Raw genomic sequence first — 15621 nt, 5'->3', positions numbered from 1 at the left:
AGAATTTCTGAATTTGTCCCCTGTCTTACCTCATATTAGTATTTGTCTGCCTTTAATGAATCTTTACATTTGGAAGTCAACTCTTTCATGACAAATTATATATTTTCTCTTTCCAGATTTCGCCATTTGCTTGTATGCTTATTCTAGTTTTCTAAATTATGTGGCTTTTAAACATTACTAAGTTTTTAAAAAAATGTCTGAGAGTGTTGTTCTTGTCTTATAATAGAACTATTTCAAAATCTGGAGTCATTCTGAGTCCTCAGATTGACGTTCTGATTTGGAATAGCTAGTTCTTTTCATATAGTTCTATCCTTAAAAAGATTTATTTATACCTACTCAGTACTGAGACTAGAGATTTATTCTATCAGAACTTACATGTGTTCATATATAAGCCTCTCAAACACCGATAACTTAAAGAAAAATATTGAGATTTCCCTCATTTTAGTTTGCCCAATTAGAAATATCCATTACTATCAAGGGAGACAATGCAATAGGCAAAGCTGGTTATTTCTAATACCATGTAATGCACATGGTTACTGACATTGTACTTCAGGTTCCTCTGTCATCCTCTTAAGTGGGATTTTCTTTCTTATACAAAGAATTCTAAGCTACTGCAATGTTCTTTCATCCTAACTTTTTGTAGATAGGTCAGCAAACAACACTCTTCAGATTCTTGTTGGAGATACTTCAACCCTATCCCTTTGCATTAATCAATACGTCCACACAAAGAAATGTTGGAGATGAATGAATATACATTTCAAAATATGCTTCCAAAGGAGCTTATATTTAACACAAAAACAAATGAGAGGGGCGCCTGGGTGGCTCAGTGGGTTAAGCTGCTGCCTTCGGCTCAGGTCATGATCTCAGGGTCCTGGGATCGAGTCCCGTATCGGGCTCTCTGCTTGGCAGGGAGCCTGCTTCCCTCTCTCTCTCTCTCTGCCTGCCTCTCCATCTACTTGTGATTTCTCTCTGTCAAATAAATAAATAAAATCTAAAAAAAAAACAAAAAAACAAAAAAAAACAAATGAGAATTTTTTCCTGAAGAAAAATTGGGAGAATATGTGCAAACAGAGAGTAACATACATTTTATGCTTATCAGATGTGTTCCACTGACTCAGGAGTCGATTTTTCTAGGAACATAGAGGTTCAGAGTGGTTATTTGACTTTATCATTGAATTCAACAGTGAACTTCATTGTAGTAAAAGTTATAACATAATAATAATAATGATGATAGTAATGTATTTCTCATATTTTTCAGAGTATGAAATATTTTATCAAAAGCCAGTGTTTTAGGGAAAATCTAGTAGATTCCACAAAAAGTTATCTCTGGAAGTATTATTGTTTTAAATTAAAAACACCATACTCCAGTCAGATCACAGAGTTCAAATTTTTAAAAAATTTCATAAAAATGTAATTTCATGAATCCAGTAAAACCTCATCATTTCTTCTTTTTTTTCTGACTCTGAATTCAGGGTATAAATTTGAAACCATGGGGGAAATAGTTCGTGCTTAAAATAGAGTGTTAAAAGTTTAAGAAATATTAGTGTAAATGAGAAAGTCTGGTTTTCTTAGACCTGGTATTTCAGAATTTTAAACTATTTGCTTTTTATCAAAAACATCATGAAACTAAGTAATCAATTCTTGGCTTTTAGTGGTAAAGCATCTCTTGCATGAAAATGAGAAGACTCTCTCATGGAAAATAATAGGTTTGCAGCAGGAGGTAATAATGGAGAATTCAAGGTCAAGAGAGAATACTATGATCTGCTGAATGTCAATACAAAGAAAGCAAAATTATTTATCTGGAGCAGGTCAGAGTTTGTCAATAAAAATGTTATTTCTTTCCATAGAGATTGATTACAAAGGGTAATTAAAGATTTCATGAGTACAACTGATTCTCCTTAATGTCCCAAAGAATGGTTCAGATGTGGTGAAACAAAGCAGATCTCTTCATTGCCTCTGAAGCCATGTTTAAAACCAGAAGTCAACAAATTACTCACAGTGGTCCTGCAAATTAGCCAATGACATGACACGTGTTGTGGTGACACCCACTCTGAGAGCATATAAAAGACCTCCACAGGGGGAAAATGTCCACAGTGAAGTGACACTTCTCACCTTCTCTACCCAAGGACAACCTCAACAACCAACAACCAACACCATGTGTGGCAGCTACTATGGAGGCTGTGGCTACAGACGCTGTGGCTATGGAGGCTGTGGCTATGGAGGCTGTGGCTATGGAGGCTGTGGCTACGGAGGCTGTGGCTACGGAGGCCTGGGCTGTGGCTATGGCTCCAGCTATGGCTGTGGCTTCTGCAGACTGGGCTGTGGCTATGGCTGTGGCTCTGGTTGTGGCTACGGCTATGGCTCACGTTCCCTCTGTGGCTGTGGCTATGGCTGCGGCTCTGGCTACAGCTCTGGCTTTGGGGGCTACTATTGAGGTCACCATGGGAGACTCTCACTCTCCACACCTTCACTTAAGGACTCAGCAGTTCTGAACCACACAAATTTTTGTCTTACCCCCGAGTGATGTTTAATCTATCTTGCACTGCAAACTTCTGATAAGATTTGGTAAATGTCTGATATCTGGAACTGATACCACTTGATACCTGAAAGACTCAACTTGTGAACTCATGTTCCAACAAGATGATACTGGTATAGCTCTTATTTTTGTAATTTTATGCTAAATTTGCTTATCTGTTTTCCTAATAAATTTGAATTTCCTTATAAATTTGAAAAAGAAAACTTGTTTAATTAATTTATTATGTAGAGTTTGATTTTCTGGGTTATTAATAGAATAACAATTTTCTTCTGGAAATAATTTTCCTCGGTATTCATCTCATCTTTGCTGTACTGATTCTAATATTTGTGATTACAGAAAAATCCCTGACCTTTGTAAATCTTAGTTTCTTGTCTGGTAAAGAGAGGGGAACACATTTTTTTCTTATAATGATTTTAGTTCTATATTTCTTGCCTATAGATTTCTACAGTTTCTTAATTAGTACTTCAGGCTCCTTCCAATCTCAATAGGGACCTGGCATGCTGGGGAGAAGTTGACTTCCCTTAGGTGGCCAGGGATCTGTGAATGCTGATATTATCAATAATTTTCATTTATACTGCTTAGATAAGACATATGGGATTTTGCCAGGTGCGTGCCAAACCTACAATGCAGAAAGCCCTAGATCAATTCTCTCCACTGGAATCCACACAGAGCCCTAGCTTGACTTATTCCTAGTTGCTCACAGCCCTATCAACCATTCAGATCAGGCAAAGAAAATTGTATTTAGGAATGGAGGGGAAAATAATATGGTTCATGTTGCCCCATTGCTCTGTTCAAAATAGAATCTGCCATAGATATGGGTTAGTATCAGTATTTCATCAAGTTATTTGACACTAATTTTTATAGGTTCATAATAGACAGGAGATATTGCAGCCTGAGAACATATTACATGAACATAGCTGAACGTATAAAATCTTACCTTCTGCCTTCAGGTTTCTTTTTTAACTTTTATATATAACATATTCACTCATGACTTTGAGAGAGAAGTTGTAGTGGGTTGAAGCTTACCAGGCTAATCTGCTGCTAACAGAAAACAACAATAACAACAAATAACAATATCTCAAGATTTTTAACATACCACAACATTAAAAATGTCCAGGATAAAATATAAAATCATATGATGTACAAAGGCCTAGTAATTGTGATCAGTTCTTAAAGGGGAAGAAAACTGAGACATACCCCACTCTCGAAAATATACTAAAATGGCCCACATTTTCCCCACCTACTGATATTCACATCTTTGTGTTACCCCTCTCACTTCTGTATGACAGCACCTGTGGCATCTTCTAATCAATAAAGTGTGAATGGGTAATATGATATTACTTTCATGATTATGTTGCCTAAGACCATAATGTCCATCCTTCTTACATATTTTCTTCTTTGCAGGTTATGATTAAGAATATAGCTATGTTGTGTGCTGCCTAATGGAGGTTCATTTGGGAAGGAATTAAAAGTGGCCTCTGGCCAATAGCTGGCAAGAAACTGAGACCCTAGACCCTATGGGTGACTCAGCCATTTAAGCATCCAACTCTTGACTTCGGCTGAGGTCGTATTTCAGGGTTGTGAGATCAAGCCTCATATCAGGCTCTGCACTGAGTATGGAGCCTGCTTAAGATTTTCTCTCTCCTTCTTCTTCTGTCCCTCCCCTCTTCATGTTCACTCTCTGTCAAAAAAAAGGAAAGAAACTGAGGCCCTCAGACCCACAATCCAGGACTCACTGAACTGTGCCAACAACCACGAGGACTTAGAAATGGGATCCCTCCCAAGTCAATCTTTGAGTCAATCCTGGGTTTCAGACCTAGCTGACATCTTGACTATAGCCTTTTGAGAAATCCTTAAGCAGCAGAGCCAGCTATGTTATCTTGAGCAGAGACTAACAAAAAATGTGAAATAATAAACGTGTGATTTTTAAGTTGTTAAGTTTGTGGCAACAACAATAGGTAGACTACTATAGATGCAGGGCTCAATCTCACAACCCTGAGATCATGACCTGAACTGAAATCAAGAGTTGGACATTTAAGCATCTAAACCACCCAGGTGCTCCTAAGCAACTTTGTAAGTATGATCCATAGGGTACAGATAAACACTGAATGAAAAGAAAAGGAAAAAAAGAAGAGATCTTCAACAGAGAAATAGAATGTAAAAAGTGCCAAATGAAAAGTTTATAACTAAAAAAATACAATATCTGAAATGTTTAAAAAAAAGATCCTTTGGATGGGTTCACTACCAGAACTGAGATCTCAGAGGAAAGAGCCAGAAAATCTGATGATAAATCAAGAGAAATTACAGAATGCAAAAACAAAAACAAAAACCAAGGGAATCCAACCATAAACTATGAATAAAAAGTCTCAGGAATTTGTAGGACATACCAAAATTTCTAACATTCATAGCACTAGAATCGCAAATGCAGGGGAATACAGATTGACACAGAAATCATATTTAAAGAAATAATGCTTGAAATTTTCTCAAATTTGGTAAAATTCACACATTTAGACAGTCAAAAAGTTGTAAATCCCAATTAGAATAAACTGAAAAAATTATGTCCATATGTAAATGAACCAAAGTGAGTTTGCTCCTTGATGAGTCAGAAACTGCACGAGGTCGAGTTGTCACACAAAGAAATTTATTTGCAGTAAATAAGGGAATCATAGGGAATGGCTTCCAAAGCCATGATGCCCCAAGAGAAGGTGAACGGATTCTTTTTGTTTAGGGTTATGATGAATATTTAGATAGTGAAGACTTGTTGTGTATGTAAAGGCAGGCACAAGATTGCTCATACACCTTAAGGAAACATGCCTAAACATACATCATATGCTATGTAAATTAGCCCGAGTCTTCTCACTGGGCAGAGATATAAGTATTATAATGAGATAAAGGTGATTGTAGGTCATTCCAGAGGTCATCCATGGTTCATCTGCACAGGTACAAATCAGGTTTAGCTCAAAGAGTCTGGATGTTCTGGACAGATGGGAGATTTTGTCAGGGCAGTTGCCTTCACCTGGGGTGGTTTGGGGTCTCATTTGTCTGAGTAAAGGAGAAACCCTGAAAGAAGAGTTTAGTGAAAAATGTTTAAGACAAATGTTAGTGAGTACAAGAAGGTGGGCAATAAAGGCCAGGTCTTAGGGCCTCTAGCTGGTGACACACAGACATCATAAACAAAAAAAAAAAAAAAAAAAAAGAGAAATTCTTGAAAGCAGCTAGAGATAAATAATACGTTAAATATAGGAAATGATGGATTTTTTGGTCAGAAACAGAGTCCAAAAGACAATGGAAAATATTCCTAATGTGCTGATAGAAAAGAATCCCACAGTCTATTCTTAACAGTATGCTTTAGGAGTGAAAGTGAACTAAGAACTTTCTCTGTTAAAGGAAAACTAAGAGAATTTGTGTCCAGGAGATTTTTTCTAAAAGCTATGTTAAAAGAAATTTTTCACTCTAAAGGCAAATAATAATAGTTGGAACTTCAGAAATAAAGGAAAAGCAATAGAAATCTTTATACATTTGGGTAAATAGATTATTAGATTATTCTTTCCCTCTTAAATTCTTCAAAATATATGCAACTATTAAAAGCAAGTGTTAAAATATTGAATGAGGGGGTTTCAAGGTATGTATACATTATACACACACACACACAATAAATGTATTATAAGTAGGCAATGGTAAAGAGATATTTAGGCTTGTAAGGCTTATGCCTTTTACTTAAAGTAGCAAAATATGAGCTCTGAGAACACTGTGAAATGTTAGTTGTGTATACTTCAATCCCAAGATTAACCACTAAAAAATATAGAGATATAACAAAAGTCACTAGATAAATTAAAAATCTAATTTTAAAAGACACTCAAATAATACAAAGTAGACAGTGAAATGGAACTGAGAAATGGAGAACAAAAACAAATAATAAAATGTTAGAATTAATTCCAACCATATCAATAATTAAATAGTATGTGACTATTCAAATAATCAATGAAAAAAGAGATTATCAAATTTGCTAAAATTAGACCCATCTATATATTGTTTATAAGAGAATAATATCAAATATAAGTGTGTATGTGTTTGTGTCTATGAGAAAAACTAAAGGGATACTAGAAATATTTTGAATTGAATGAAAATTAAAAGAGAAGTTGCCAAAATTTGTGAGATGTAAATCAAACAGTGCTTGAAGGGAAATTGAATAGGTAGTGTCAGAAAGTTCTCAAATCAGTATTCCTAGATTTCTACAAAATAATTAACAGAGAAGTACAAAAAGAGGAAAGGGAAAATAATACAGCTAATAGCTAGAATCAATATAATTTAAAACAGAGGGTAGAGGGGGAAAAAGTGAAGCCAAAAACTGATTCTATGAAAATTTCAATTAAATCGATAAATCTGTAAGAAGACTCACAAAGAAACAAAAGAAGACACATTTACCAACAGTAATTATAAAATAGGGACATCACTACAGACCTTATAGTCAATAAGGGAACATAGGGAACAATATGTTCATAAATTTGACCACTGAGATGAAATAGACCTGTTCCTTAAAGGGCAGGACATTGCCAGAAACTTGATCAAAAGGAAATATATCATCTGAATAGCCACATAACTCATTGGAAAATACATTTTGTGATTAAAATCTTTCCAAAAAAAAAAAAGAAAGAAAGCTCCAAGTTCATATAATTTCACTGATTAATTCCACCAAACATGAAAGGAAGAAGTAATACTAGTTATATGGAATCTCTCCAGAAAAGAGAGTAAGAAAAAGAGGAGGGAATGTATCTCCATCTATTTTATGAAATCAACATTACCCTTATCCCAGATCTAGGAATTTGGATGTCAGAAGCGTTCCCACCATTCTCTAACTGATAAGCAGGACTCACAGTACCTAGATTGTATAAACAATGTATTTTTAGCCAGACACATGTTTCCATTCTGGAAGAATGAGGTTTTGCTGGTGCCTTTTTTCACCTGTCCCCAGTTAAAATTTTGGGCATTGAGTCTCTAATCGGTTTCCTTGAGCAGAAATATCACCCATAGAAAACATTATTTCTGTTGCTGGGGGAAGAGAGAGCTCTGTGTAGCCCCTCCTGGAGGGAGAGAACATCACATCTTCACATGGATACCTCCAGAATCTGTCTGTTTCTTTTTCCCTTATCTAGCTATATATCATTACTACCTTGCTATAATAAATCTTAGCCAAAAGCATAAGTATATGCTGAGTCCCTAATGGGGACTTCTAGCAAATTTCCAAAACTGTGAACAGTCTCCAACACAATATGGCCTTTTGGAAAAGGCAAAAGTATAGGTTGATTGAAGAATCAGTTATTTATAAGTTTTAGGAGTAAGAGGAAGTCTTGATTGGGAAGGGATTTGGGAAAAGCATGGGGAATTTCCATAGTGTTTCCCACCAACTATGTAAGAGTGTTCCCCTTTCTTCACATCCTCATCAATATCTGTTATTTCCTGTGTTGTTAATTTTAGCCATTCTGACAGGTGTGAGGTGATACCTCCTTGTAGTTTTTATTTGTATTTCCCTGATGTGAGCAAGTTGAGCATCTTTTCTTGCCATTTGGAATGGTATGGAGGGAGTTGGGTGTATTATGCTAAGCAAAATAAGTCAGTCAGAGAAAGACAAAACCTTATAATGTCACTCATACGTGGAATTCAAGAAATGAAACAGATGAACGGTGGGGAGGGAAAGTGAGAGGCAAACCGTAAAACATACTCTTGACTACAGAGAATAAACTGAGTGTTGCTAGATGGGTTAAATGTGTGAGGGCTATTAAAGAGGGCATTTTCGGTGATGAGCACTGGGTGTTATATGTAAGTGATGAATCACAAAATTCTACTCCTGAAACTAATATTATACTATTTGTTAGCTAACTGGAATTTAAATCAAAACTTGAAACTACAAAAAAAAAAAAAAAAAAAAAGCACGAGGGGTTTTGTGGGGAGAATGATGGCACTGTTTTGCATTTTGATTTTGATGGTTGTACCACAACACTATGCATTTTTCAAAGTCACAGAGTTATAACCAAGGGAGTGAATTTTTCTGTCTGTAATTTTAAAAATTTAAAAATAAAACATTAAAAAAAAAAGATTCGGGGAGGCATGGAACTTTGCAGATGGTGGTTTGTGAAGGCAAAAGATATGCAGAATATTTACCATGACCTAAGCAACAATAAACTAATTGACAAATGCTGTACCATTTAGTCTAAAAATTCCCATCAACAGAGACATAATAGAACTGTTAGGGCAACTGAAGTAGAAACAGCAAAAGAATATATGTCAAAAACAGATAATCGCAACCTTTCTTGGTATCAAGCAAATACAACTTTTTTTTTTTTTTAATAAAATAAAATAAATTCTGGGAAGCCTGGGTGGCTCAGTTGGTTAAGACTCCAGTTGTTTATTTCAACTCATGTCATGATCTCAGGGTCCTGGAATAGAGCTGGGAATCTATTCCCTAGTATATATAGTCTAATCTGGGCTTAGCAGGAAATCTACTTGAGGATTCCTTCTCCTTCTGTTCCTCCCCCCAACTATTTTGCTTATAAGCACACACTCTTTCTCTCTCTCTCAAATAAATAAATCTTTAAAATAAGTAAATAAAATAAACTCTATTACTTGTAATAAATAGAAAGGAAACCAAGATTTTTATTTCAGGATAGCCAAATTTATTAAGGAACACTGGGAAACAGAATGATGCATGAAAATTATCAAGGCAGGATCAGTGACTGGTAAAAGTAGGTAAGTGAGTTCACAGGATGAATATCACATTCTGTCTTTTCATGAAGCAAAGGTTCGGAATAAATAATTATGGGTTTTAGATCCAGACAGGGACCACCCCATTCCACAAATCAGAATTATCTCAACCTCGTGTGGGAACACAGGGCGTGGGATTCAGGGCAGGTAAATCATGATGTTATATGTGTGGGAGAGAAAAGTCTCCCAGGGCAACCTCAATAGTAGCAGCCAAAGCCAGAGCGGTAGCCAGAGCCACAGCCATAGCCATAGCCACAGCCACAAAGGGAGCGGGACCCATAGCCGTAGCCACAGCCGTAGCCACAGCCAGAGCTACAGCCATAGCCACAGCCAAGTCTGCGGAAGCCACAGCCATAGCTGGAGCCATAGCCACAGCCCAGGCCTCCGTAGCCACAGCCTCCGTAGCCACAGCCTCCATAGCCACAGCGTCCATAGCCACAGCCTCCGTAGTAGCTGCCACACATGGTGTTGGTTGTTGAGGTTGTCCTTGAGTAGAGGAGGAGAGAAGTGTCACTTCAGTGTGGACAGTTCCCCTGCAGAGACCTTTTATATACCCTCGATGTGGGTGGGATCCACCACAGGAGTCATGCCACTGGCTAATCTTATGACTAATCTAATTAGTTTGTTGTTTCTTAACCATAAGATAAAGCCTCAGAGGAATTAAAGAAATTTGTTTTATTTGGTGACTCGGGACTCCCCCAAAACAATTCAGTGTCAGTAATGACAGGAGACAGTCATACACCCAAATCCCTGCATTACACCAAATCTCATTTTAATCTCAATAAACATGCATCATTTCAAGAAATGGCATTTGCAGCAGGCCAATTTTGACTTGCTCTTGGCACAAAATGAAACCTATAGTCTTCTCCATGTCTTTCCAAAAACCAATAGCGCACATTTTTGACCAATGAGTCTTGCCTCTACTTTGTTTCAAAACACTTTTTCCTCTTCAGTGTTTCAGCTGTCTCCCCACCTTCAAAAGGATGCGTCACAGAAAATCACAAAGTCAATTCATCTCTGTAATACAATTCAGAAAGAGCCAACTTATTCACATGTCTTGAAGAACTACCCTGAACCAACTGCATTTCTGGTTTTTTACCTATACAAATTGTTGTGGTTTTTTTTTGTTTTTAAATTTTTTATGCCTAATTCTTCTTCAGAACACTAAAAATAGTTTATCCTATGGATTGCAATTTCTGATCAGACCCTACCACCAGAGAGAGTGATAATAATGGATCCAATTTTATTGATATGTCTATCAATTGCCATTTTCAATTGATACCATTTTTAACTTTGAAAATTTAATAATTTTCCCGGTTACATGCTTATGGGCTTTACTGTATCTGAAATGTCAGTGCTTCCCAATTTTTTTTTTTTTTTGTAATGGCTCACTGGTCAAGAGCGATATCTGTTCACATTTGGGGATATATAATTATCAGCTGATACTCTGACTGATTTTTTTTTTAACTTCAAGATAGTTATTTTTCCCATGATAAGAAGAAAAGTTCATTTATAAAGGCATACAATGTTAAATAAGTAGTCTATTTTTAATCAGGCACAAAGAATTCTCCTAAATAATCATTGATTTTTTTTTTTTTTTTTTGCTTCATTCTTTTCACTGGATGGTAATCCAGGCTACTAGGGGGTACAGAAAAGCCAAGAGAATCTTGTTATCGTCTGAAAACAGATAGATTTTATGTCTTTGGGAAGAGTCAGGAAGAAGGTATGATTATGCTTATAAATCCATAATCAATGACCAAGGTGGTTACAATACAATGATGTTCTGTGTTTTAAGACTTTTAGCAAATATCTCTTCATTAACCTTAAAGTACAAGCAAAGAGTGTTAAGGTTGGGTTATCCAATAGTGAAGAGAGTTCAAGACTGGAAACCATTTAAACTTCAGTTTACCTTCCCATGGAATTCAGTACCCAAGGTCTTTGTAATTCATTCTGTTCATCTGCTTTGATAAGTAATTCAAATTAGTCAAATGAAAATAGCCTCTAAATAGAACAGAGCAACGTTTTTATATGAATAATCGGGTTAAACACAATCACTTATCCATTTATAATGCATTTTAATGTATTTTCTTTTTATTTTTATTGATAAGTATATTTCCACAAACAAGAGACATTATAATGGTTGCAGATCATTTCAGTCCCTCATTCACTGAGATAATAACTATTAGAAAATCTCAACTGCATCAGATACTTGTTCCAAATTATCATACTTTAGATTTTGTCAATCACTTATCATTCAACTGAGAATAATTTTTTAATGAACACTAGTTGAAATAATGTGATTATCATTTTTTTTAGACTTAAGTCTTATACATTGAATAAATTCATGGACAAGAAAGGTGTATGACTGAAATCTATTAATTAACAAAATAATTATTTAGCAAGTTTTGCAAATAGTTAAGATGATTATGGAAGGTCCCATCTATCCCATAACTATCAACATCTGGAACCAGAATCGTACATTTATTACAACTGACGGACCTACACTGACATATTATTATCACCCTAAGTCCATAGTTTAAATTAGGGTTCACTCTTGTTATTATACATTCTGTGGTGTTTGACAAATGTGTAATGACATGTAGCCACCATTGTGGTATCATATAGAATAGCCTCATGGCCCTAAAAATCTTCTGTACTCTGCCTATGTATATACCATAGCATTCTTTTTTTCTTTTTCTTTTTTTAAGTATTGCTCCCCTAATTCTCTGAAATATGATTAATAATGCTAACTATCTCTCATGGAAAACAAAGCAAACATTAAACAAATATTTCCCCAAGATAATTCCCTCGAGTTTCCCAAGGTAACTACTTAATTCACTATTCCTCTTCATAGAAATTTCAAAAATGTATTTATAAGATTACTGCTTCCATTGTCTCATGTTCTGTTCCCTCAAACATTTAGACTGTTGACCCACCACTCTACTAAGGTGCACCTTTCATGTCTTGACAAATCCAAATATGGTTTGTTTCTTTGTATTCATTTCATCAGAGCCCTGAAAATTCAGGTCAGTTGAATTCTTCTTTCTTGACAGATTCTCTCTCACTGAATGCAATACACTGTACTTGCTTACTTTGCCTCCAACTTCATCTTTCCAGGAATTTTTATATTATCTTCTCCATAATTTGATTCCAATCTCACAGCATTGTGTTTGACCTTCCTATGTTCTTTATCTTCACCCCTTTACAGATGTCTAGTCAACTGTCTACCTGATAATTCAATTGTTATCTTAAATAGTCATCAGAAATGTAATATTACCCACAAACAGTCCATGACCGTCTCATAACACCAAATGTATTCTCTTCCAATATCTCAATCTCATGGCTCAAGAAAAATTAAATTACACCCTTTCCCTAGAGCATGACTGCATAAGCTTCCCATTACATTTAGAACATCCAGGAATAAACTATCCTCTTTGACATCATCTCCTACCATTTTCTTTCTCATTTTCCATATTCCAAACACAGTGACTCTTCAGCATCTCAGACCAAGTTATATCTCTCCTTAAGACCTTTGCCACTGTACAGCTGACCCCTTTATCTGGAAATTACAGCAGTGGGAATGGTTGAATCCTTCTCTTTATTCAGGTTTCAGTGAAAGTGCCATCTCCTCAAATTCTTTTCTGACCACTCAAATTAAAAATAACTCCCCCGGGGGCACCTTGGTAGTAAGTTGGTTAAGCGTCTGTCTTCAGCTCGGGTCATGATCTCAGGGTCCTGGGATCCCCCACTCACATGCTTTTTCAGGTCCCTCCTCCCACATGCTTTTTCTCTTTCTCTCTTTCTCTCTCTCTCTTGCATATAAATAAATAAATAAATAAATAAATAAATAAATCTTTTTAAAAACAAAGTAATTAAAAATAAATAAACAAAATTTACTCCCCCAAGTAACAAATAAGCTAATTCAACTCTTTGACATTTATTGTTTTTCAAGTATTATCAGAATTTAATATATTTATTTCAGAATTTAATTGCTATTGTGTGTCTGTCACACACAAAAAAATAATAAGTGAAAAAAATTTTAAAGATATCAACAAAGTAGAATAGCTTTCTAAACTAAGATTTCTGGTAGAATACATATTTCCTCTCAATGTCAAAGGCCCATGTAGATAAATGGCACAAACTCACCATAAAAAAAGAAGGCAACTCTGCCATTTGCAGAAACATAGATCAGCCTGGAGGGCATTATGCTAAGTGAGATAAGCCAGACAGAGAAAAATAAATACTGTAGGGTATCACTCATGTGTGGAAGCTAAAACAAAAACAAAAGGCAATTTCATAGAAACAGACAATAGAATGGCATTGGCTAGGGGCTGCAAAAAAAGGGAAATGGGGTGATTTTCAAGGTTACAAGTTTTATTTATAAGTTCTGAGGAACTATTGTACAACATGGAGACTATAGTTAATAACAGTTGTATGCTTTAAAGTTGTGGAGAGAAGATCTTATACACTCTTACTGTTTTTGAAAACTAATCTCTGTGTTCCAGAGCTGAAATATAACATGAAGACAGAGTTTAGGGATTAAGAGGAACAACAGGGACACCTGGGTGTCTCCATTGGTTAAGCATCTGCCTTTGGCTTAGGTCCTGATTTCAGGGTCCTGAGATGAAACCCCGCCTTGAGCCCCCTGCTCAGCCGGGAATCTGCTCTTCCATCTCCCTCTGCTCGCCCCACTCCTGCCCCATCCATGCTCTCTCTCTCAAGTAAATAAAGAAAATCTTTAAAAAATAAGAAGAACAATAGTTTTATTACTTTGCCAGGCAAAAGAGGCTGTAGCAGACTAATGCCTTCAAAACTGCAGACCCACTGGGGTCTGAGGGGTTTTGTAGGAAAACACAGGACCTGGGTGGTGTCCATAGGAATCTGGTAGGTACCGTACCAGCTGTGCACATCATGACTTCGAGGTGGTTTCCTGACTCCACTGGTGCTGGCCATCTTAGTCACCTTACTAAGTATACATCAGGGTCACTGAAATGTCAGTATCAACAGGAAGTTTCTGGAACAAAGGAGTCTCAGAAAAACAAATGAAAGGGGGGGGGGCTTCAAGAATAAGAAAAATAAAAATTTGTTCAGCTTAAAATCAAGCTTTGCTTAAACTACTAGTGTGTCCATTCATCTTTATGTTCCCATAGCAGTGTCATTACCACACACACTTAAAAAGAGTTAACGATGTTAGAGGATGGACGTTCTACTAGCTATCTTGATCTTCATAATCATTCCACAATGAGTATGTGCATCAAATCATCATGCTGTACACTTTAAATGTATATCATCATATTTTTCCATTAATATTCAATAATTTTTTTTTTAAAAAAAGGAATTTCCTATCATATCTTTAAGAAAACAAATCAGTGATTGCCAGAGGGGAAGTGGAGGAAACAAGTGATGGAAATTAAGGAGCACAGTTGTGATGAGCACCTGGTGATGTATGCAAGAGTCGAATCGCCATATTGTATGCCTAAAACTCATACTACCCTGTATGTTAAGTAACTGGAATTTAAATAAAAATTTCAAAAAATTCAAATCAAATCAACAACAATCATAATAAAAATAACAAATAGAGGTGAGGTTTGCATTGCTCATAAGCTCTCATGGAAGCTGGGCTCTTAAGTAACCAAACACTGTAATTAGGAAATGGGATTTGTTTTAGTGCCCCACGACACTACAGCAACAGAATCCTGAATACATTGGTTATAAAGAACTCTTCAGATTGTTTTTAAAAAATGTCCCTCTGTTTGGAAATGAGTCAATCCTGCTGGTGGTCGTCCCACATACCACTCAGGTTGTATAAAAGGCCCTGTGCAGATTATGAAATTCAAACTCAAGGAACTGATTCTGCTCCTCAACTGAAGCTTGCACTCCTGACACCATGTGCTACGATGGCAACTATTATGGTGGCCTGGGCTACAGCTACAGTGGTCTGGGTCGCGGCTATGGCTGCGGCTGGGGTGGCTATGGTTATGCCTGCTACCATCCACGCTGCTTCGGAAGATACTGGTATTCTGGCTTCTACTGAGCTGTTCTAGTGTGCTGATCCCTGGGATAGTTCCTGTTGTTATTTATATAAAGATTCTCTATTAGTACTATTTTCTATTCTAACACTAATATCTAAAACCCTAGACCACCCATGATAAAAGAGTCACCAACTCATGAATTACCTAGAATATCCAATGATTCCACGGGGTAAAAATATGCATTCCTTTTTGTATGTGTGCACAAATACAATCTTGGGAAAATTCTGATTTTATTAATTATTTGTTTATTTTTCATTAAATTTAAGTTCATTTGCAAGTGTATAGTATTTTTTT

General features: G+C 36.1%; 3 protein-coding genes across 3 annotated transcripts; 2 read left to right on the top strand and 1 right to left on the bottom strand.

Moving 5' to 3' along the window:
• Nucleotides 1-2023: 2023 nt before the first annotated feature.
• On the top strand, nucleotides 2024-2595 carry LOC123393394 (keratin-associated protein 6-1-like). The gene has a single exon (XM_045085190.1). It carries the CDS (start codon nucleotides 2024-2026, stop codon nucleotides 2432-2434), a length of 411 nt encoding a protein of 136 aa, XP_044941125.1. The 3' UTR covers nucleotides 2435-2595.
• A 6606-nt stretch (nucleotides 2596-9201) lies between these two features.
• Nucleotides 9202-14248, bottom strand: LOC123393393 (keratin-associated protein 6-1-like). The gene is made up of 2 exons (XM_045085189.1): nucleotides 14193-14248; nucleotides 9202-9808 (listed from the first exon to the last, which is right to left on the bottom strand). The coding sequence occupies exons 1-2, from the start codon at nucleotides 14246-14248 to the stop codon at nucleotides 9493-9495; spliced, it is 372 nt and encodes a 123-aa protein (XP_044941124.1). The 3' UTR covers nucleotides 9202-9492.
• A 934-nt stretch (nucleotides 14249-15182) lies between these two features.
• Nucleotides 15183-15329, top strand: LOC123393398 (keratin-associated protein 20-2-like). Its single transcript, XM_045085198.1, has one exon. It carries the CDS (start codon nucleotides 15183-15185, stop codon nucleotides 15327-15329), a length of 147 nt encoding a protein of 48 aa, XP_044941133.1.
• The last annotated feature ends 292 nt before the right edge of the window (nucleotides 15330-15621 follow it).

This window comes from Mustela putorius, unplaced genomic scaffold (assembly GCF_011764305.1).
Source record: "Mustela putorius furo isolate JIRA1106 unplaced genomic scaffold, ASM1176430v1.1 tig00000832_pilon_pilon_pilon, whole genome shotgun sequence".
Classification (NCBI taxonomy): Eukaryota; Metazoa; Chordata; class Mammalia; order Carnivora; family Mustelidae; genus Mustela; species Mustela putorius.
This window is presented reverse-complemented; position numbering and strand designations above follow the sequence as displayed.

Bases quoted from the DNA above. Each gene is read 5' to 3' on its own strand.
- LOC123393394 (XM_045085190.1), top strand. From the start codon at position 2,024: ATGACACGTGTTGTGGTGACACCCACTCTGAGAGCATATAAAAGACCT.
- LOC123393393 (XM_045085189.1), bottom strand. From the start codon at position 14,248: ATGGCCAGCACCAGTGGAGTCAGGAAACCACCTCGAAGTCATGATGTG. The intron at 9,809-14,192 runs GTACGGTACCTA...TCCACACTGAAG, and splicing joins AGTCATGATGTGCACAGCTG to TGACACTTCTCTCCTCCTCT.
- LOC123393398 (XM_045085198.1), top strand. From the start codon at position 15,183: ATGTGCTACGATGGCAACTATTATGGTGGCCTGGGCTACAGCTACAGT.